Consider the following 21,980-nt stretch of genomic DNA (forward strand, 5'->3'; position numbering starts at 1 on the left):
ATTACAGAAATCCAAACGTCATTACTTCTCTTTCCTGTGTTAACCTTAAAAATAATGTTATTCAATTGACTTTTGACACATTTATCAGGTGTTTTTCATTAATAACCCTGTAATTCAAGCACATATATTTTAAATAACTAGAGTCTCCATGAATAAACCAATAAATTTAGAATGATGTATTTTCCAGGGATTCAGGAGTCACCTCTCCTCTCCCGCCCTCTAGCGGCAGCAGGAAGCCTCTGCAGAGTGAAGCTGCTCAGCATCCTGCAGCTGAAGCCACCGAGCTTCAACACATTCAGATCACACAGTACAGTAGGAGGCCGGACCTGTGACAGCTCCGCCCCTCAGCCCTGGTACGCCCAATCAGAGAAACCAGCGGAGAGAGAGGCGGAGCAGAAAGGACAGAAGAAAACAGTGCTGTTGTGATGTTGGAGATTTTTTGTTGCAGGTTCCGTTTCGTCTCCGCTGGTGATAAAAATCTTTTGTTAATGGAATCAATAGTAAACAGCTGAGGTCGACACGATGACGGTCTTCAGACACGTTTGAAATTGTAAGATGTTTCCTCCCTGTTTTAACCCTTTCAGGTGCCCCTCCCCCGCCGCCCAACCATCTGTAAATGACTGGTCGTATCAAAGACGCAGAGAGCAACAGGCTCAAGCCGCAGACTGATGAACTGAAACTAACAGACAGATTGGGATGTTGTTATTTTAATATCAGAAATTATAAATGTATATAAAGTTTATTTATACAACCCAAAAGTCATAAATCTGTACCATCAATAAAATTAATTGAAACCCGATAACGTAACGAGGTAAAAACCTGTATCTGTCTGGACATGGTCAGAGTGTGAAATGAGAACCTGATTGAAAACTGCTCTAAAGAACTACGCTCAACAGAAAGGAGGTAAAACTGCAGGAGAAGTTGCTAAAGGTCTCTAGATGACATCATACGCTAATTAGCATATTCATGAGGTTGGCGTGTCGGAGGTGTTTGCAGCAAGAAGCCAGAAGAAAGAGGGAATTGAAAACTTTTCTTCTTTTGTATTTATTTTTAAGATGATATAAAAGTACTGAAATGCAAATTAGCAAAACAAGTTGAAGAAGTGAATTAATTAATTTGACATGTGACCTGAGAGGCAGGAAGTGAAACAGGCGACAGAACAACAGCATCCGTTTAGCTCGTGTTAACTTTATAACTGCTGCAGGTTGTTATCCTCCATGACTTCACATCCAGGACCAGCACACAGTCAGCAGGGATCCCAGCAGGGCCAGGATGGGCGTTGCCGTGGTAACGCCGTTGCTGGAGTTGCACAGGTTGCTGCTGCAGCAGCGGTAGGTGAAGCTGGAGATGGACGGGAACATCAGGCCGAGGCGGGAGATGTCGCAGTCCGTGTACCTGATACACTGACGGATGGTCTTCCCACCTGTAGACAAGAAACACACACACTCGTCAGTCTTACTACACCTGTGATGACATCATGCCCCCCCCCACACACACACACACACACACACATACAGAGTTTTAACCATTGAACGAAGTCATTTCATTCTTGATGTAAATGAAATATTATTTTCAATAATTACAATGATGACGACGCTGTGAAGGTGTTTGATGCGACACCTGGATCGTTCATGTGGGAAAACTGAGGGTGAAACTTGGAGCTGTATTTTTTTTTATGAAAAGTTTCACAAACAGAGATTATTGTTTCTTATCATTATTATTTCTTATTATTATTATTTCTTAAGGACACTGACCTTTTTCACTCAGAGTGAGACAGGAGTCTTCATACGTGCAGTCCTGGACCTTCTCACAGCGCCCGGTGTAATCAGAGCACTTATAGCAGCGAAGTGCAGCTCCTGAAGCAGAAGAAGAAGAAACTGGTTTTATTTGAATACTTTAGCCAATCCAATTATATATTATATATTATAATATAAACTGTTTCATCTCCCAGTTTGTTTTGGGAATATGAGGAAACTGGTTAAAATCTGTTTTATAACGAATGGATGTGTGAATATTCATGTTCACTGGCTCCAGGTGTTTTACTGTTTTTCTACTTGTTCTTTACTCTCTTCTACTTATTGTATTTTATTCATTTTAAATGAACAGCTTCTTCCAATTCTACTTTTCCCATCTCTTCTCTCTTATTTTGAGATAATCAGAGATTTTCAAACCAGTTCCTGTTTAAAAAACAGCAACTGAAAGTGAAGTGGATGAATGTTCCTTTAAATCTGTTGAGAGGAAGCGTCAGTTGTTTCTGCCAAAGTCAAGAACTGTTTCATGGACTGACTCATAAAAGCTTCACACACACACACACACACACACACACACACACACACACACACACACACACACACACACACACACACACACCTTCTAAAACTAGTTTCCTCCTCCATGATAATACGTTTAGCTTGAGGGCTGATGACACTTTATTCAACATGTTTAATCAGTTTATAAATATTTTTATAATGTGAACAGATGTAAATTAACAATTAACATTTAAAAACTTCTTTATCTGATTCCACTTGTGTTTTACTATATTGTCAATATGATAATACAGATCAATAAACCAGCAGATTGATTTATGGATCCGCTGTTATCTCAGTCACTGTTGGTTTATAGATTAGTTAGTTTGAAAGTTACTTCAGTTCTTTGTCTTTAAAACTTAAATGTTCATTCTATAAGAAAGTAAAGTGTCAAACAATGTAAAGTGTTAGTATTCTTTAAGTCAATTACTCTGTTAACGAACTTTAAAAGTGTCTGGCTTGATAAATGAAAGCAGGGCTGAAGGAAGGTGTGGTGCGTTCAGGGCCCGTGTCCCGGTCCACTCACCCGGCTGCAGCATCCCACACCAGAGCAGCAGCAGCAGGAGTCCGAGGCAGCGCTTCATGTCGTCTCAGGGACAAACCTGGAGAGAAACCAGACGGGAGAAGGCGTCAGGTCAGAGCGGCGGAGGAGCGTCCGGCTGGGTTTGGTGTCCGATCCCGTTCCACTGCGACCCCCCGAGACAGACGGCCGTCGACTGACAGCAGCTCTTTGTCCGCTGGACCACAAAGACTCCCTGTCTGGCCAAAGGTCCTCCTCCTCCTCCCCTCCAACAATCACTGAGGGCGGTGTTGTGGCTGTAGTACGCTGTTGATGTTCGCTGCTGCTCAGATGTTTAAAGTCAAACTGTATCTGCTGTATATGATGCACATGACGTGATGAGTGTCATTTCTAACCTCAGTCTGTAACACGTGTGTTATCACCTTATCGTATCTTATGACATTATATTTATATATCATTATCATCACTGACGCATTAGTGTATGAGCATTATTTCACTGCTGCAGCTGATTTTAAATTCTTTACATCCAGTTGTTTATTTTAATGTGAGTTTCTTAAACTTTTTCACATTTTCTACATAAAATCTGCAAAGTAACAGAATCAAACGCGTCGAGCAGGAAGAAGAGCAGAAGATTAAAGTGACGTTCAACAGAAACCAGTTCAAACACCTGACACCTGGACCCGAGTAAAACGTACGACTACGACAACGATTTTAGATCTGACTCCTCATTTCATCTATTTAACAAATTAAAAGCTGCCAGGAAACAAAACACTTCCGAAATATCAGAGACCAGTTTCAGGTTCAACAAGAAGACTGGGTCAGAACCTGGTCACGTCTGGACCGCGTCTCCGCCATCTTGGACAAACAATATTAGAGTCGAGGTTGATGCCACCTGACACATGTGCAGTGTTATAAAGTGTAGTAGCACTAGCATTAGCAACGTTTTTGTTCCTCAGTAAATCTACTGACAATGACGCTGACTGGCCGAGCAACGACCAATGAGGAAGCTCCAACACTCGCCCGTCTGACCAATGGTGTAACTTCATCACTCACTCAGTGACAAAGACAAAAAATAGAGTTTCACTTTCTTTACACAGAAATACAGCAACAAACACAACTAAACGGTTTATTTAATCATATTATTGACTCTTTATTTATTCTCTTAGAGTTTTAAGTTTGAATATTTCATAATTGTTTTCACGTGTTGTTTGAATGTTGCTCTGTGAAGTTTGTTGGGAAGCTGCTGTATAAATAAAGTTTGTGTTATTAGAGAGGGAAACCTTTCGTCACAGTGAAGCGTGTGTGTCCTCCTCTCTCTCTGTGGGCGAGCCGCCGCTGGTTTGGTATTTGAGGGTTTTTGTTGATGCAGCAGATTCACTCTGACGCATCAATCCTAACCTTTGGATCTGGATCATGAGTCGTTGTTCAGCTGCACTTTAACTTCTGGATCTGTGGTCTGTTACTTCAGGCCTCCTCCTCTTCCTGCTGCCTCGGTTTTCTACGGCACACTTCTTCAAAAAGTATTTTTAACTACAACTAGTCAGAACTTCCCTGCTGTCCTTTATTCATCCTGATGAGTCCTGATCGTTACGAGTCAAAGCCTTTAAAATCCTACTTTAGTAAAAACATCAGCTTCATGTGGTTTCACAGAAAAGTCCTGAACACTGAGAAGTGTTTGATCGTTCTGAGCCACAGCTCTGAGACACTGAGACTCTGAGACTCTGAGACACTGAGACTCTGAGACACTGAGACTCTGAGACTCTGAGACACTGAGACTCTGAGACACTGAGACTCTGAGACTCTGAGACACTGAGACTCTGAGACACTGAGACTCTGAGACACTGAGACACTGAGACACTGAGACACTGAGACACTGAGACACTGAGACTCTGAGACACTGAGACACTGAGACTCTGAGACACTGAGACACTGAGACACTGAGACTCTGAGACACTGAGACACTGAGACTCTGAGACTCTGAGACTCTGAGACTCTGAGACACTGAGACTCTGAGACTCTGAGACACTGAGACACTGAGACTCTGAGACACTGAGACACTGAGACACTGAGACTCTGAGACACTGAGACACTGAGACACTGAGACTCTGAGACACTGAGACTCTGAGACACTGAGACTCTGAGACTCTGAGACACTGAGACTCTGAGACACTGAGACACTGAGACTCTGAGACTCTGAGACACTGAGACTCTGAGACACTGAGACACTGAGACTCTGAGACTCTGAGTCCGTAGTCCTCTTCCACCGTACGGTTCTTTGTTATTCGTTGGTGCAGAAAACACAGAGACTGTAAAGACTCAGACTAAATGAAACAACAGTTCCTATATTTGTTGTGCAGTGAACTGAGCAACGGTTTCACTGTTTCCCTCAGTTGCACAACGAAGCAGAAAACTGGTGACACAGGAACAGCAGAGTTCACTGTGCACGGTTACAGTCATGATGCATGTGAGTGTTGTCATCTGTGTGTGTGTGTGTGTGTGTGTGTGTGTGTGTGTGTGTGTGTGTGTTGTCATGTATCAGTCCCAGGGTGTGACAGACGGGACAGAGCAGCGTCTGTATCTGCATCCAGCTGCTGAGTGAAGCTGCAGAGCGGCTTTGTGTCCCATTGGTTTTCATTTAAACTCCTTCACTCACTCTGCAGTGAACAGAGCAGGATTAACACACACACACACACACACACACACACACACACACACACACACACACACACATATATATACATATATATATGTATGTATGTATATATGTATAAGTTGAATTTTTGTACCAACGTATGGGATTTATTTTCACCTCACTCAATGTTCACCCACTTTTTATCTATTTCATTTTATTTCATTTTATTTACGTGTCTATTTATTTATGTCTCACTCGTCTGGTCTGTTTCTGTATCTTTGTAATGGCTCCTGTCTGGAGGGGGGGGGGGGGGGGGGGGGGTGACAGGCCCTAAAGGATTACTTTAATATGTTCTTATTTTATTTATTTATTACCTCTTTTATATTATTTCTCTCTGTCATTTTCTTTGATGTTTTACTCCCGTCTTCTCTCTTGGACACTGATCTGTATTTTTGAAAATTCAATAAATAAATGGTTCAAAATAAAAACAAAAGGAGGTACGGCTCAGTGTCTGTTCACTCATGATGTGCATGTAGAGAAAGTGTGTGTGGAGTCTTTCTGCAGCAGCTGCTTATCAACGGCTCGCAGACGCCTGAGGACAAACATCATTTCACAGTCTCAGCAGCAGCCGGCGTATGTTCATTATCTCACACTGTGACAGAAGAAGAAGCAGTAGAAGAAGAAGAAGTAAAAGAAGTAGAAGAAGAAGAAGAAGATCTCTGCTCACACTGATTTGAACGGTTCATTTGAAGCAGTTCTGGCGACCAACATTCAGATTGATGGTTTTTCTAATCTGTTCCTGCTTCAGTTGTTTTTGCCCGTTGACCCGTCCCCTCCAGTGGACACACTTCCTTCTTCTTCTACAGACTTCAGGCCGAGCGGCTGTTTGACTTAGCAGGAGACTTTTTGTTCTTTCCACAGTCCGTCTCCAGGAAACCAACACATCATTCTCCGCACAATAACCATGAGACAAACTGTGTTTTGATGCATAAATGGACAAACTCTTGATTCAGTGGCAGCCGTGGTCTTTAACAACCCCTAAGATACTTTAATAGATGCTGACAAAGTAAATCATTTTTCTCCATGTTTTGAGCAGATGCTCATCACAACATCTTCCTTTATGTAGTAAATTTATTTTGTGTTTTACAATGAAAGCTGTAAATCAGCATAAACATGTCTGACAGCAACAGTAATCTTTAGTAAAAGACTGAACTGTGCAGTTTTCTACACTACACTGTTGTCAAGCTCCACATTATATGCAATAAGTGACATGTTATAAATTACCTCTGTTATATGCACTTGATATGTAGCCAAGCTTACTTCTTACCCACCTTCGCTCCACTGTCTGTCAGTGTTTGAATTTCATAAGCTTTATATTCTGGTGATTGTTTCCATTTTTCTCTATATTTTGGAAAGGTGCTCCTGTGGAAACTGTGCAACCATGCCAACAGAAGCTGAGAACATCTGCTGCTAGGAGATACCACAGGTAGCATTCTCACTGGACAAACTAATCACTAATTTGTTTTGATTACATTACATTTATAATAAACCATAGAATTTACCATTTGCAATTCACTGTAGGTTACCAGATGGCTATGGGAGATCGTGGAAGATTTACCATGTATGGTAGACCGTCCTGGGTTGGAGCCGCTCTGCCTCATTGTGTTCTGCCTGCAACATGTACCGCGCTGACTATGGTCCTTTACGGTTGAGAGGAATACACCAGTACGTTTTGCTTCTTTGTTAAAACATAGTTTCAATCTAAATAAAAGATGTTAGGCAGTCTTGTTTTACTTCAGTGCACATAATTTTACAATGGTAATAACAGACCACAAATAGAGTAACACACCCTCAAATAAATTAGTTTAGCTGCTCTTTGATTTGTAAAGTTCTTCTCTCAGCAGATAGTGTGCATATAATATATGAATTCAGAGGAGTCATTTCTTTAGTAACAATCAAGCATTTATTTACATCACATGAGGCAGTTATAATCAGTGATGATGAAAAAACTGTAGGATTCACTGGATCCATAAAACAAATTGTGAGACACATCATAGATATATGTTTGCAAGACTAAATGCCCTGTCCAGTTGTTTTAGTCAGTACAGGTATCTAGCCTATAGGAGCTTTGTGAGCTGGTGCTGGTGCTTCCTTGGTTGCAGAATCTGGGTCGTCTTTCCAGCCTGCGTGGTCCTACGCATCCATGCCGTGTTTCCTGACGCCACAGGCCGGTATGTGGGTTTTAGACTGGCCCATGATAGAACCGGGACACAGAGCTGGATATGACCTCCTCCTTCTCAGGCCGCTGGAACTGTGCAGTGAGGTCCTCTGGGACGGGGATGGCCAAAGCAGCTTCTGTGTCTGGTCCCAGGTCAGAAAGACTTTTCCAAATATGAGGTCCACCACATTCCCTGTTTGATAAAACACAAAAGATTTTGTTTACATTTTTCACTTTTTTGTTGTTTTTTTTTACAAAACAATGACTGAAAGTCTGTTTCTACCTCCTGACATTTTCTTTACTGTATTTTGTTGTTGATGGAACTGTCATAACATGATACGTGCAATACTTAATACAATGTGTACAAAACATTTTTTGGTTGAAAAATAAAATAATATAACACTTATAGAATGTCGCCTCAGTCTTAACTGGTTTAGCTCTGCATTCTCCCTTCATGGCTTTTGGAAATTGGACCTTGAACAGTGGTTCACCTTCTTTTGTTTGGGCTTGTGGTCGGTCAGCATTTTCATTGTAGTACATGGCAGCCAGGTGACAGATGATGACAGAAACCTTAGCCTACACACTCTCACAAGTTCTAAGTAACCACAGCTTCATTTACCTGCACATTATTCCAAGACTGATAAATGACTGTTAGGTTGATCAAAAGTAGATGCACTTCAGATGGCTACAGACCTGTACTTCTGATGTGAGGCTGAAGAGTTCAAGGATAACTGTGTGCCTGCAGTGGGTCAGTCTGACATGCAACATCCCTTGTTGCAGGAAGTACAGCTTCCTGATGATGGCCTGAACAGAGGAAACAGAGGTTCCACCAACATCTCCTCAAATGTGTAGTTATGGCAACAGCTGCAAGCAGAGCAAAAATGCTAACAACACATGCAACAGGCTCTGGTGAACAAACAGTAAAGCAGCATAAAATGGTAAAACTTACAGCTCCCAAGTTTGAAGTTGGGTCTCGGACAGTCGGAACTGATCCATGTTTTATCTTCAGAATGAAGCGAGTCCCGCTTTGTACTGGTCCTCGAGACAGTGAAATGTTTGGCCGCTACACTTTAGGATTTGTTTGTGTGTTGTAGCGGCCAAACATTTCCATCAAAAATATTAGCCCAATGTTGACATGTTTACGTTAACTTAAATAATGTCATAAATTCAACTGCCCACGTTCAGCACAGTGTTTACCTTCGGTTCAGAGCAGCGGCCACACGGCGCGAGGAGGGAGGATGAGACCAGGTGACCTGTGTTGTTCCCCACCAGGGCACTGACTGGGAATGTTTCATTTTCACCACCCAGCGCTGTGATTGGTCGAGCTCTTCTTCTGCTGTTCCGGAGGCTGCATGTTGCTGCTGCCGCCCCCTGCCGTTAGACCTCAGTACTGCACTCAGTTTAGACACAGAGACAAACTGTAGCAGCGCACACCGATCAATAAATGACTTAGCTGCTTCTTTATGAATGCCTTTTTGATTAGATTTACAATATTAAGAATATTTCTTGAAGATGTTGACTGGTTCAACTTTTCATTTAGAAAAAGGAAACATTATATTTTTATGACAAGAATGATATTGATCATAAAAAACTATTTATATTGAGTCTCTTTATTTTACATGGAAAAAACTAAATACTAAATACAAAATAAATACTACATCCATCCACCAATACTAATGGACTAAAAAGAAATCACATATACAACAATTCAAAATAATAACTGGGCACTATATTGATTCATTACTTGGACTAAAGAACAGTAAAGTGATAAAAACAGTAGAAACTCGTAAAGCCTTGAATATTTGTATATACTTTGTTTTCTTTCACGGTAGCCCTGTGTATATAGTTTGCTTTTGTCCTTTTGAAAAAGGTTTTTTTAAACTATTTTTGTTTCATCATCCTTATTTATTGTTGCATTTATTTCCTTTGATCTTATTTATTTTATTTGTATGTATTGTCCATATTTGACTATGTATCATATTCAGAAGTTATGACTGTTTCTTCATTTTCAACGTTTAATAGTTTTAATAAGATGAAATGGAAAATGTTTTGAATAATAATAAATCATTTGAAGAAAAAACAAATCCAGCAGAACAATATGAGTCAGGTGAAAACAGTCAGTCTCCACTGTGGAAGGGTTTTCATACTGTCGAGGAAACTGAACGATGATACACTCCCCAGTGAGATGAAGCCATTTGGACTGCGGACGGAGAACTGTTCACTCATGTAGTGAGAAATACTGTTACAAGTACGTCCGTAAATACGTAATATAATTTATTTGTTATGGAAGCTGAGAGAGGCCATACTGAAATAATCTTTTATCCAGTTGTCTCGAGATATTGAGATAATTATCTATCTCGAGACAACAAAGCTTGTTTTGTCATTCTAATGACTTTGTTAATCACAGATCAGATGCAGATGGAAACTTCTAGAGCTGTAAAGTGAAAATGTCGGGACGACACATTGATCAACGCATCAGAGAATATTTCAGTCAAGGGCAGAAATCACACTGTGTTTTCATACAAGATCATTTTCAGTTCAGACTTCGTCAGCTAATGAGTTACTAAGGACTGTTGTTAAGGAGGAGAGTTACTGCGACTTAGTGTTTGAGGCTCAGTCAAAATGGTTTTCTCCTAATGATATCTCGTTATGTCGGGGTAACGAGCTTTGCTGAGATAACGGGACAAAAAAATACTGGCAATTACGGCCTTTCTCTGCTTCTGTAACTTGTTGATTATATTTTGAATTTTTAATCTGAATTTGCAAAGTAAAGCTGTAAAATAAATGTAGTGCAGTGAAAAGTATAAATATTTCCCTCTGAAATGTGGAGCAGATGAAGACAATGTAATAAAAAATGACAGTACAGTACGTAGTAGTAATGTACTTACTTCCCAAAAACCTGACAACAGCAACAGTGTCCAATCAAGACATCTGACCAAACTCCTTCAGATATAAACATTTAAATGTATTTTTAAAGCATCTGAAACAGAAAGAAGAAAACAGCAAACAGAGAAATCAAGTGACACATTTCTTTTTGGCTCCTCTGTGAAAAATCTCACAGTTCAGCAACAAACATGAACAACTTCAACGCCCTGCAGCTCTGCAGTCAGGTTACAATCAGCCAAACGTCGGTATACAAAGACACACACACACACACACACACACACACACCACACACACACACACACACACAGTATAAGGCATAGCACAAAATATTGGCATTCATAAGTCAAATGTTTTTGGATTGAAACTGCAGCAGTAAAAATCGAAGTGTGTTTAAGCTGCGACGAGCGCGGTGCTAAAACACTGACTCACCCAGCTCAGGTCAGGTGTCAACATTAATAACTGCATGCATACGATTCACACATGCACAATATGTTCATAAAACAAAGGCAGACAGGTTTTATCTTTCAGTGATATGAAAGGAAGAGGATTAAATAGCTCTGAGCTAACATACAGCTAAAATCAGGAAGTAGTTTGACATTTTGGGGAATATTTTGTAACATAAACTTATTCTCATACTTTCCCGGAAGTGGAGGCGATTAGCTTAGCTTAGCTTAGCTTAGCATGAAGACCAGAAGCAGGGTGGCCTCCAGCATGTACCTGCCTGTAAAACCTCCAACTGCTGCTTTGATGTTTCTATTTGTGGTCGAACCAAACGAGAACGAGAACGAGAACGAGAACGAGAACGAGAACGAGAACGACTTCTTTTGTTTCTGGAAGGTGGAGTTTTTAACTTTGGAAAGAGCCATGCTAGCTGTTTCCTTAGTCTTTATGCTAAGCTAAGCTAATCCTGCTTCTCTCTGCTCTTGCTCTGCACTCAAGTCGGCAGAGTGGAAGGAAGAGCAGGAAGAAAACAACCATTTCTAAGACATAATTACAAACAACCAGGTGGTTAGAAGCGTTAACGTCGGCCTCAAACCTGTGACTCAGAGTCAGAGATGGTGACTCAACAGACTGTTAGCACAGCTGCTGCTGAGGCGCCAAAATAAAACCCAACATTAACTCTGACATGATCAACTCAGCTGTTCACTGTTTGTTTGGATCTGGTTTCACTTGGTGACAAACTGCTACAAACTCACAGAAGAAGAAGAAGAAGAAGCTCATTTATCCTGTTTATCTGCTGGGACTCAGATTAGCATCAACGCTAGCACCTGGAATAAAGTGTCCACACTCCCAGTCAGAATAACAGCATTTCTTCCTGTTCCTGACACTGTGTGGAAGCAGCACTGACCCCATTTTAACAGCCTCAATGAGCTGTTCATGCTGTGTTATGTGTTTGGAGCCGCTTGTTAACAAGTGAAACCAGATAGAAACTAGATTTAGTCTCTTTGAAATCAGCTGAATGGGTTGTAGAAGCCGTAACGCTGGATTTGGATGCACGTAACTGCCTGTGACGGTGGCCTAGAAATGTCAGGTGAAATTAAATTCATTAGATGTGAAATCAATACACAGACATGAGACTGATATCGACTAAATCACAGCAAGAAACCCCACAAATACTTTTCCGAAAAATGTCAAACTCTTCCTTTAAATTCAGGAAACAAAACAAATTTTACCAAGAAAAAAAACAGAAAACAAAGTGAAACCTCTGCCGGTCTCCCAGTATCTTACATTTAGTTCAGCCTTGAATACAGACATCTTAATAATAATTCTGAAATACTACTTAAGTGCTAAAAGCAACAGCTGAACATCATCATGCACTTTTTAAAACTTATCTGAAATATTTCAAGCCAGAGCTTTGGTTAAGACTGAAGTTACAGTGCAAGAGAAAACATCCAAACACAAAGCAGCTGCATCGGTTAAAAAAACAGATTTCAAATATATCATCTGCTGCAGTAAACATCTAAACAAATATGGCCGATGACGTTATGGCATAGCAGGATAGCACCTTTTTCTACTCGGTTCTTGCATTCGATCGTTATGGCACAATCATCAAATTCAAGAGAAAAATACTCTCCTTAAAAACAGGCTGAAAAGCATTCACAATATATACAGTGTGTACAATATATACAGTGTGAAGCAGGGCTGTTTGCATTTCTAACAGAAATATAAAGCCTTTATACATCCTTACACTCAAGCTTTTCATTTCTGCTGTCAGGCACTACATGACTGAATATCCCACTGGCAAATAAGCTAAAGCAGAGAGCGGCTCAATAGCACAGACATTTAGTTTGACACTAACTGATTGTTCCTGATGTAGAATTGACTGTGATTCTGGCAACAAGCGCTTGATTATAATATACAACAAATGTAGGGGCCACTCTGCAGCCCTCGGTTTGACAGCTCTCACCAGTCAGTCCCAGTTCAGCCTCATGTCCAGCTGAACGTGGACGGATTATGAGATGGTGGGACAAAGACAGGTGAAAGAAACACGAGCACAAACAACAACGCTGCGTCGTTTGTGGTCACTTTGCGTCTCTTTGTGGTTGTTTTCTGTGTCTTTTGTGTCTCTTAAGTTGTTTTGTGTAAGTTTTCTTTTTTGCAGGTGAAGCCCAGGGGCCTCCTGAGCCTTTGGGCCCCTGGAGCTGTGTCTACTGGACCTGTTCTGCAATTCATCCATCCATCTGAACGGGGATTTTTCCCCAAGCCTTGCTCAGTGGTGTAGAGCAGTGGTTCCCAAACTTTGTTCGTACTTTTGTTCAAGTTTGTACGAGTCAGAGAAACGGGTTTATAGACAAAGACACTAGGAATGGTTTCAGCCATTAAAAACTGGGAGCACAGTCAGCCCATCACGGTAAGCTCAGGTGACTACAACAGGTGAATCACTAGGCTACAGATCAGAATCACACACATTTGTAATTTCCCTCCTAAACACAGATGTGATGATAAACACTACCAGTTAAAACTTTTACAACATTTACATTTTTCCAGGTTTTATTTAAATTATTGAAACTTCAGTGAAAATCGACAGATGAGCAGTAAACTGCCCAGGGTAAAAAAGAAAAGGGATGAAGTGGACAGAAGGTAGGAGCAAACTTGTGTAACAGTGTTGGGAGGAACTCTGAACAAAGCTTTGTTAGTGTGTTCAGCTCTATAATAATGTATATTAATGTATGTTGTGATTTGGCACCTATACGAATAAAATAAAACTGAACTGATTCCATCAAGGAAAATTTAAAATCTCCAGTTGGTTATTTGTTTTCTGCTTTGATTTCAGAAACACAGAGACATTGAATTATGTAAATTTAAATAACAGCTGGAAAAATGTAGTTGTTCTAAAAACTTTTGACCAGTGGCGTATACTCTGTATTATTCAATCATAATACCCACTCCTCCAGGTTCAGGTACCCCTGGCTGAGACTTATTGGTGCTGAGGAGCGATGCTGCCTCACGTCATTAGTATTAACGTAGTGCGCTGTGGTACTACAGTGCTACACCACTGGGTATGGCTGTTACATGTCGGGGTAAAACTCTGTGTTGACATCGACGCTGTGCAAAACCGACTTCTGGTCAGCAGCTGACATCCTGTTCAACACCTCAGTGGACAGAGAGTAACTGCTGCCGGACTTCTCCTCAAACCAGCTGTCCAAAGCTCGCTTCCCATCGAAGTTAGTGATGGGCGGTCCGTTCACGGCCACGGTCAGCAGGTCGTTCATCTGCTCCAGGGTCAGCCGGGAACGATTGTTCTTGCACATCTTCTGTAGAGACCCTCTGCCTTTATCGCAGCAGGCTGTGGAGCTGGGCAGGACCCTGACGACCTGCACGATGCGGTTCAGCAGAGGAAAACGCTGCTTGTACCTGCAGATGTGACTGATGACCTCTTTGAAACCGTTCATGCTGTAGTAGTCAGCTTTTAGGTCTTTCCATTCCACCACCAGGCAGCCTCTGGCCTCCGTCCTGGCATGAGAGCTCTCCTGACCCGCAGAAGGAACGGACTCCAGATGGTTGAATATCAGCTGGATTTCCTCCTCCCCGTAGGCTTGAAGGTCCTCCCGGTTGTGAGGCCAGGTGGACAGGTCCAGGACCTTGCAGGCTTTGGCAAACGAGCGACTTTGCAGGTCCAGCCTCTGGGACAGGATGCCTTGGCTCCTGTTGCAGATCTTTTCTCGGATGGACTGAAACTTGGACTCGGCAACCCGCAGATTCTTCAGAGCAACGCCGTTGAAACTTTCGCGGAAATTTTCCTCAAACTCCTGCAGATATTCTCCAGGGCAGTTCACCAACTGGCCTATCTCCTGAATGGCCTCCTCAATCTTGGCTTCCACCTGTGACACCAGCAGGTACTCCCCCTGGAAGGTGAAGGCTAATCGTGAGAGGACAGCTATAATATCCAGGAGGAAGTAGATAAGCTTTACTGACTGATAGTCCATGAGGAACTGGAGGAGCGTGAGAGCGATGGCAGCAGCGTCAGCTCTCTGTGTCTGGCTGCTGATCTCCTTCAGATGGGCAACCACCTCCAAGTAATCTTTGATGAGGGCATTAAGGACGTTTGGTTCTCCTATGATCCATCGAATGGCTCTGATGTCTCCGAGGAACTCCGTCTCCTCTGACAGAGTCGGGGCAGTTGATCGGAGCTCGGCCATCATGCGAGGGGAGTAGCGGTAGAAACTGAGGAGCTGTTTGAGGTTGTTCTCCAGGTCCTCCAGGCAGGAGAGCTCCTTCCCACTGATGGCGTCCAGCACCTCCAGATGAGGCCGATGGATCATGATGGGAAGGCAGAGGATCCATGGAAATGTTTTTTGCACAGCTATGTACATATTAGCTCTCATTCCTGAAGAGATGTTAGTACCGTCCACCCCAAGACCAACCACCAGCAAGTCCTGAAACCTGAGGCCCAGGACGCCAAAGGCTCGGTCCATAGCCTGGAGATATCCATCCACACTGACCATGCTCAGTCTCTGCAGGGAGAGGAACTCTGTGTTAGGTGAACCCTCATTGGTAATGAACTGGACATAGACTGCCACCATGTCTGAGAACAGGTCGTCATTTTGGGCGTCCATGATGATGCTTAGAAACGGAGACAGGCGCATCTTCTCGGCCAGGTCTTCTTTCAAAGCCCGGGAGATGTGGTGGATGAGGATCTGACAGTCTCCTTCATTCATGTACTGATCCACCACTTTGAGCTCACATTTCTTCAGCAGCTCTGCCAGTGGACGGAGGTCAGAGAAGGGCCGTCCCTCCAGCGCCAGGTGGTACGCTGCATTGAACAGCAGCATCATGTTCTTGCACATCTCCTCGGTCTTCTCTGGATGCATGCGCAACTTATACAGCTGCAAACACTTCTTGTGGAGGTTGCTCTGGCTGTGGAGCTTGATGGTGTGGATTTTGAACTGCTTGGAGCCGATGATGAAGGCAGAGGTTCGGGACGACTGGACTGTGTACTGGCGGCAGACGTGGCACCACATCTCGTTCAGGGTCGGCGAGTAGCGAAGGAACCAGAACTTTTTCAGCCACTCCTGCTTGAAGCGACGAATCCGTCTGCCTCCTCCAGAGGAGAGCTTTGAGGAGTCCTCCGGAGAAATCACAAGATCTGCAGCAATCGACTCGTCAGCCGAGTCCACGTCCTGGTCGTCTTCATCCAGGACCACCTGAGTGGGCGTCAAAGGCTCCATCCCTGCAAAGACAAATGCAATCACCTTCTGCCACTAGCTCACAGTCATCTTTGTTTATCTTAAATCTAATTTCAAATTAAAAATCTAAAAACCAAGTGATTGCATATATTCACATCATGCAATGATTACAATCTTTGGTCCTTACTCTGTGGATAGCAACCACTTTGACTCAGACTGAAATATCTCAATGAATGTTTGATTAATTGCCATAAACTTTTGTATAGACATTGATGGTCCCCAGAGGATGAATCAAACTGCCTCTGGTGATCCCCTGACTTTTACTCTTGTGTCACCATGAGGTTGATATTTTTGGCTTTAAGGGAAATATCTCATCAACTATTCGATGGATTGCCAACAACTTTGGTACAAAAAAACAAAAACGGTTCTATTACTAAAGAGAACACAATGTTGATTAAAAAAATTAAGTTAAGACCCTAACAAAGACAAAGAGCTACAGCTGTTGGTCTGATGAACTTGAACATTGGGTCCAAACATTATTTTTCAAAATCTACCTTGAAAATCTTCGATGGGTCCTTGCTCAGGGTGCGGTGGGACCTGATCGTGTTGGGACAGGGTTTGCTCAGACATCGATGGACCGACCACGTTCCCCTGTTCTCTTCTGAGACGGGACAGCTCTTCCTCCAGCTCCAGGATCCTCCTCTTTAGTTTGACACAGTTGGGGCAGAAGGAGGTGGAGGGTTCCTGTTTCTCCTCCTCTTTCTCTTCCACCTTCAGGTTAGGAACGTTGAAGCTGCACTCAGATGAGTTCAACCCCGACCCGAGCACTGGTACTTTGCACTCACTGGGGAGGGAAGACTGGAACCTGGACTTGCTGGAGTCCTCTAGAGAAGCCTCTAGGACGTCTCTGAAGATGAGGTCGATCTTCTTCCTCTTGGCAGGAGGCTGACCATCAGACTCTTCATTGGGTTGTTTACTGGAGCAGAGTTTGCCCTGCAGAGCCGACTGCAGGCAGGGAGACTTAAAGTCCTTCTGAGTGTTGGGCAGGACTGCTGGCTTCCCTGTGTCTGGAACATAACAGTTTTCTTAGTTATATAAAGGTACAACTTGAAGAAGACAAATGGACACCACACTGAGCGCATGTCTGCAGTGGTCACCTGGTCGGGAGCATCGGGAAAACTCCCAGTGTTGCTTTTTCATCATTTCACACATTTTTGGACCAAATTTGTGGTTTAATACTTTCTAACTTTGAGTGGCATCAAAACCAGAATCAGATTCCACCCAGTCAAGTTTGATTTGAATGTCCAGAGCTGACGACACAGATCTGAGTGAGACAACAGCACCACCTGCTGGAGAACTGAGATCAGGCCTCACAGTCCCAACATACAGCTGCAGTTGAGCTTCACTTGAATTTAGATTTTTTACTGTATAACACTGATTTCATAGGAAACATCCTCTGAATATCAAAGTAGCAAGTGGCAGGAAAAATAACACCAACAGCCCAAGAAAAATGGGTTTTATCTTTCATCTTCCTAACTACATCACAATGACAAACACAGCTGAGGTAAATCATATTAGCTTGAATACCTTCAGCAGGATACATGAGCTGTGACAAAGGTCAAATAGGTCAAAAACCAGGTATCTACAGGTATTTTGGCTTTTGTCCTTTGTTCTTACAAACACGTCGTGAACTTCTCCAAACTGAAATTTATGGCAAAAGTTTCCATTCAAAAACCACTTCCTGCCAAAGCAGCCATAGTTACATCTAAGTGCAGAATACCTGTCACCTCACCTGTGTCCAGGTTGCGGTCGATGCTCTCCTGGGAAACACAGTGGAGTCGTTGGATGTAGTCGTCGCTGTACCAAACCCTCAGCTTCTCTCCTGCCTCCAGCCTCCGACAAACTCTGAAGTAGATGTTCTTACCGCGTTGAAACGCCGTCAGGTTCCTGTCACTGTCCTCCGACGAGGTCCGGACGAACCTGCGGGTCAGAAACATCCACAGGAACTTAGAGGAAAGATTAATACGTTAGAGAACAGGCTTGAAACAACAGTCAGGGGTCCATATTTCTTTATATTCAGTGAAACTTGAGACCAAACTCTGTAAAACTTCACAGGTAAATATTTTTCCTCGCGACTGAGAAAATGTCTGTCATGAACATTAACCATTCGGCACAATCAGACCAGCAAATGTCCAAAGATCTGTCTAACTTGATGTTGTTGTGATACTAACCTGTGATTAAAGACGTGTGCAGTGATCGATTAAACCCTGTGTACTATAGTTCATTATGCTTTATCACAAACGACAGATACTCTACTCATCATTGTTCTCTGTGGGTTGGACCTCACCACAGTCAAGGAGAAACAGACACTTCATGTTATTCATTTATAGAGATCAACTGTTAAAGCTTCAAGCGACCTCACATCTCCTCTCTCATTAAAATCCATGATCCAGTAACTACTTAACCCTCGACATCCCTCAGGTTCGCACTAATGTTGGCAGAACTGGTTTCAGGTACTGAACTGCAAACTGCCCTCAGACTAGACCCTTACAATTCCAGTGGAGATTTTAAACTTTTATTATTTTATTTATTTATTTGATGAATTTTATGACCATTGCTAATGTTTTTATTAATTCTTTGTTTGTTAGTTTCCTGTGTTGTGTAGTTGTGTTGTCTTTGTTGTTGATTGTCTCTTGTGTCTGCTTCTTTTTCTCAGGTCTCTCTTGGAAACAGATTTTAATATCAATGACACTGCCTAATTAAATAAAAAAATAATAATAGTATATGTAGAACAGTGCTTAAACTGTGACTTGCACTTTGTCCTGATAAGATTTTAACAACATCTAGTGTGAATTATTTTTTTATACTAATCCACCAAATCAGTGCATTATCAACATAGGTGAAACTACAGGGGCTTGTTTCTTGTATCAGTGTGATGGTTCAGTGTATTTGATGGTGGGTGGAGACAAAGACAAGAACAAACCTCATCCAGTTTGCTTTGGTCTCATCACTGCCATCGATGGACTGATACGCGTTGTTCAAATCTACAATCTGGAACAATCACAACAGAAGAAACAGACTTGTATAAGTGTGGTTGTGAACCAGTCCTGGAGCTGGTCAAGACTGGTTCTGAACCGGTCTCTGACTGGTTCGACTCACTATCCAGGAGAAGAAGCCGGAGGATTTGTCTTTGGACACCAGCTCTCCCTCGTACGGACCGAACACTGCCCCCCTCGGGATGGTTGCATCCACGCAGCGAACATCCACCTCGTCCCCCACAGTGAAGACCTCCAGGCCTGACGGGACTGTGAGCGCCGCCCTGTTGGCTGACCCCGGGGCCGCGGGCGTGTCGGGGACAAACAGAGGGGGCCCGTGGGACGGACACTCCTCCTGGAAGTAGTCCTGACACTCCTCACAGACTGGAGGACAAACGTCAGATCTTTATTATTAATAATAATAATAATAATAATAATAATAATAATAATAATAATAATAATAATAATAATGATAATAATAATAATTTTTGATGGATCATGCATTATCTGATTTACAGGTAGAGGAAAAACACCACAGGGACCAGGACTCAGTTTTTACTCCCCTGAACATCGACTGTCCAGTGTTGGTGTTGCCAGGGTAACCAAAGCAGCCCCACCCCCCACAGGTTGTTTGGTATCTCTTATAAACAGTTTGTATATTCATAATGAGCTCCAAACCTGAACAAAGATTATAATACCCAGACTAAACCACTGATGTTCACCATCTTTACTTTAGCCTGTTAGCATGTTGTTGCGTACAGCCGAGGCTCATGGGAAAGTCAGTTCTGCGGGTATCTGGTCATGAACCAAAGAGTCGAGCAGGTTAAACTGTGACCTGATGGTGGCGCTAAATGAAAAGTCAGAGTTATTAGCATCGACCAGTAAAATGACTCTGACTCTTCAGTCTGGTTCGTTGATTGTTCACTGAGAGGAAACTAAACAAACTTACACCAGAGGTCCGACGGCTGCTCGCTCATGGTGGAACCATGTTGGCGGGAATCCAGCGATTCGTCCACTTCACAAGCCTCTGTGGAGAAAACTCAACATGTCACTGACAAGCAGCAGCTACTGACCTTCATCACAGTGTTGGTTATTAGTTTGTTAAATTGGGATAAATGAATAAAGTAGGTAATTCATTTTCTGTCCATAAACTGATCGATTGAATTGTAATATCACTATTTTCATTTAAAAATGTCTGAAAATAATGACAAATGTGCATCATTATTTCCTACTGACCAGAGGTTCAGTTATTATTATTATTTGGAAAAAATCATTTTAACAATTCCTTTCTTTAATGTCTATTAAACTGTGAAATGAAGGAAATTATTTATTTCTTTTGTGACATCACTGGTCCTCCATATTTGTTGATGTTCAGTATTGAGCTGCTTTAAGTCTGATATGAGTTTTGTTCGCACTGATCCAGTGTCAGTTTCTCTTTAATGTAAATACAACCTTATTTTCAGGAATTTGTATTTTTTAGAAACATTATAAGATAGGGTGACTAGATGTCCTGCGGCCTGTCCCCGATTGGAGTTGTCCCTGAAAATGTCCACATTTTAAACATTTGTAATTAAAAACAGACATTTAGCATTGTGCTTGTTTTGGCCAACAGAGGGGGCTAGCTGCTAGCTATAGCAGCCTCAGAATTGAAGCTAAATTCATCAAAATAAAATTATCCAATCACATTTTTCTTTTTTCTGTTGTCCTTGGGCAGAGAAAAGGTTAGCTAGCTCACTCATTAGTTAGGAGTTCATAACCAGGCAGTGAACTAACAAAAACAAACAAACAAACTTCATGGCTGCTTCAAAGGTAGGGAGTCGTCATTTTATCAGTCGGTCTTCACAATACTTTATCACAAAACAACAGTTACAAAATACACAACTGTCCCCCTTTTTATTATATAAGTAAAAACATTATATTAATGATAATTTAATCATGTATTGATGATCGAACTGGAAATGTCTCCGGTCTTCATTTCAGAAATCTGGTCTCCTTAACACACACCTTCAGAGGAAGTTAACTAGTAGTTGTACCGCACATTAACTATTAACTAGTAGCCTAGTTATACCTCACAGCTGCTCCTCATGTCAACATGCTCTCTCCTGACCTTAGTGTGTGTGTGTGTGCGTGTGTGTGTGCGTGTGTGTGCGTGCGTGTGTGTGTGTGTGTGTGTGCGTGTGTGTGTGTGCGTGTGTGTGTGTGTGTGTGTGTGTGCGTGTGCCCAGCCCATTGATTCTGGATGTTTTCAGGTCCCAGTCAGAGACTGTGAATCCGCCTGCACCATCCTCCTCCTCAGCCAGGAGGAGGAGGAGGAGGGCGAGGACGAGGAGGGGGGGGGGCAGTGGGACCAGAAAACACTTCACTAACACTGAGAAACTAAAGTTGCCTGTAACTTTGAGTCCGTGTCGCCGGTTAATCCGGTAAATGACCAGATTAGAGGAGCGGCAGCAGCTGGTTCAGATCTGCGCCACGCTTTCTCTGCTCGGTTTCGATCTGCAGGCAACTGGCAATCTGCCTGCAGTTTTCGGAAGCCATTTTCACTGGCCACAGTGGCTACTGACACAGACCCACCTTGTGCACAGACGCGGCGGGAACACGGACCCTTTCCCCCCGGGTGAAGCGCCGCTCTCTCCCCCGCCCCCGGCCGCCGACCACCGACCCCCGGCCGCCGGCTCCGCGGCTGCAAAGTTTGCCGTTAATTTTTGCAACGACTCAGTCGCCTCCCCGAGCTGTGACCACCATTTTTTATCACAGGA

At 42.7% G+C, this 21,980-nt stretch overlaps 2 protein-coding genes across 2 annotated transcripts; both read right to left on the reverse strand.

Annotated features, from left to right (window-relative positions):
• Positions 1-1,025: 1,025 nt before the first annotated feature.
• On the reverse strand, positions 1,026-8,954 carry LOC130176094 (CD59 glycoprotein-like). The gene is made up of 4 exons (XM_056386965.1): positions 8,874-8,954; positions 2,833-2,908; positions 1,755-1,856; positions 1,026-1,423 (listed from the first exon to the last, which is right to left on the reverse strand). Exons 2-4 carry the CDS (start codon positions 2,888-2,890, stop codon positions 1,224-1,226), a joined length of 360 nt encoding a protein of 119 aa, XP_056242940.1. The 5' UTR covers positions 2,891-2,908; positions 8,874-8,954; the 3' UTR covers positions 1,026-1,223.
• A 1,666-nt stretch (positions 8,955-10,620) lies between these two features.
• prdm11 (PR domain containing 11) lies at positions 10,621-21,980 on the reverse strand. The gene is made up of 7 exons (XM_056386963.1): positions 21,796-21,980; positions 20,174-20,251; positions 19,349-19,608; positions 19,173-19,240; positions 17,982-18,169; positions 16,744-17,256; positions 10,621-16,233 (listed from the first exon to the last, which is right to left on the reverse strand). The coding sequence occupies exons 2-7, from the start codon at positions 20,199-20,201 to the stop codon at positions 14,072-14,074; spliced, it is 3,219 nt and encodes a 1,072-aa protein (XP_056242938.1). The 5' UTR covers positions 20,202-20,251; positions 21,796-21,980; the 3' UTR covers positions 10,621-14,071.

Source organism: Seriola aureovittata, chromosome 10, assembly GCF_021018895.1.
Source record: "Seriola aureovittata isolate HTS-2021-v1 ecotype China chromosome 10, ASM2101889v1, whole genome shotgun sequence".
Classification (NCBI taxonomy): Eukaryota; Metazoa; Chordata; class Actinopteri; order Carangiformes; family Carangidae; genus Seriola; species Seriola aureovittata.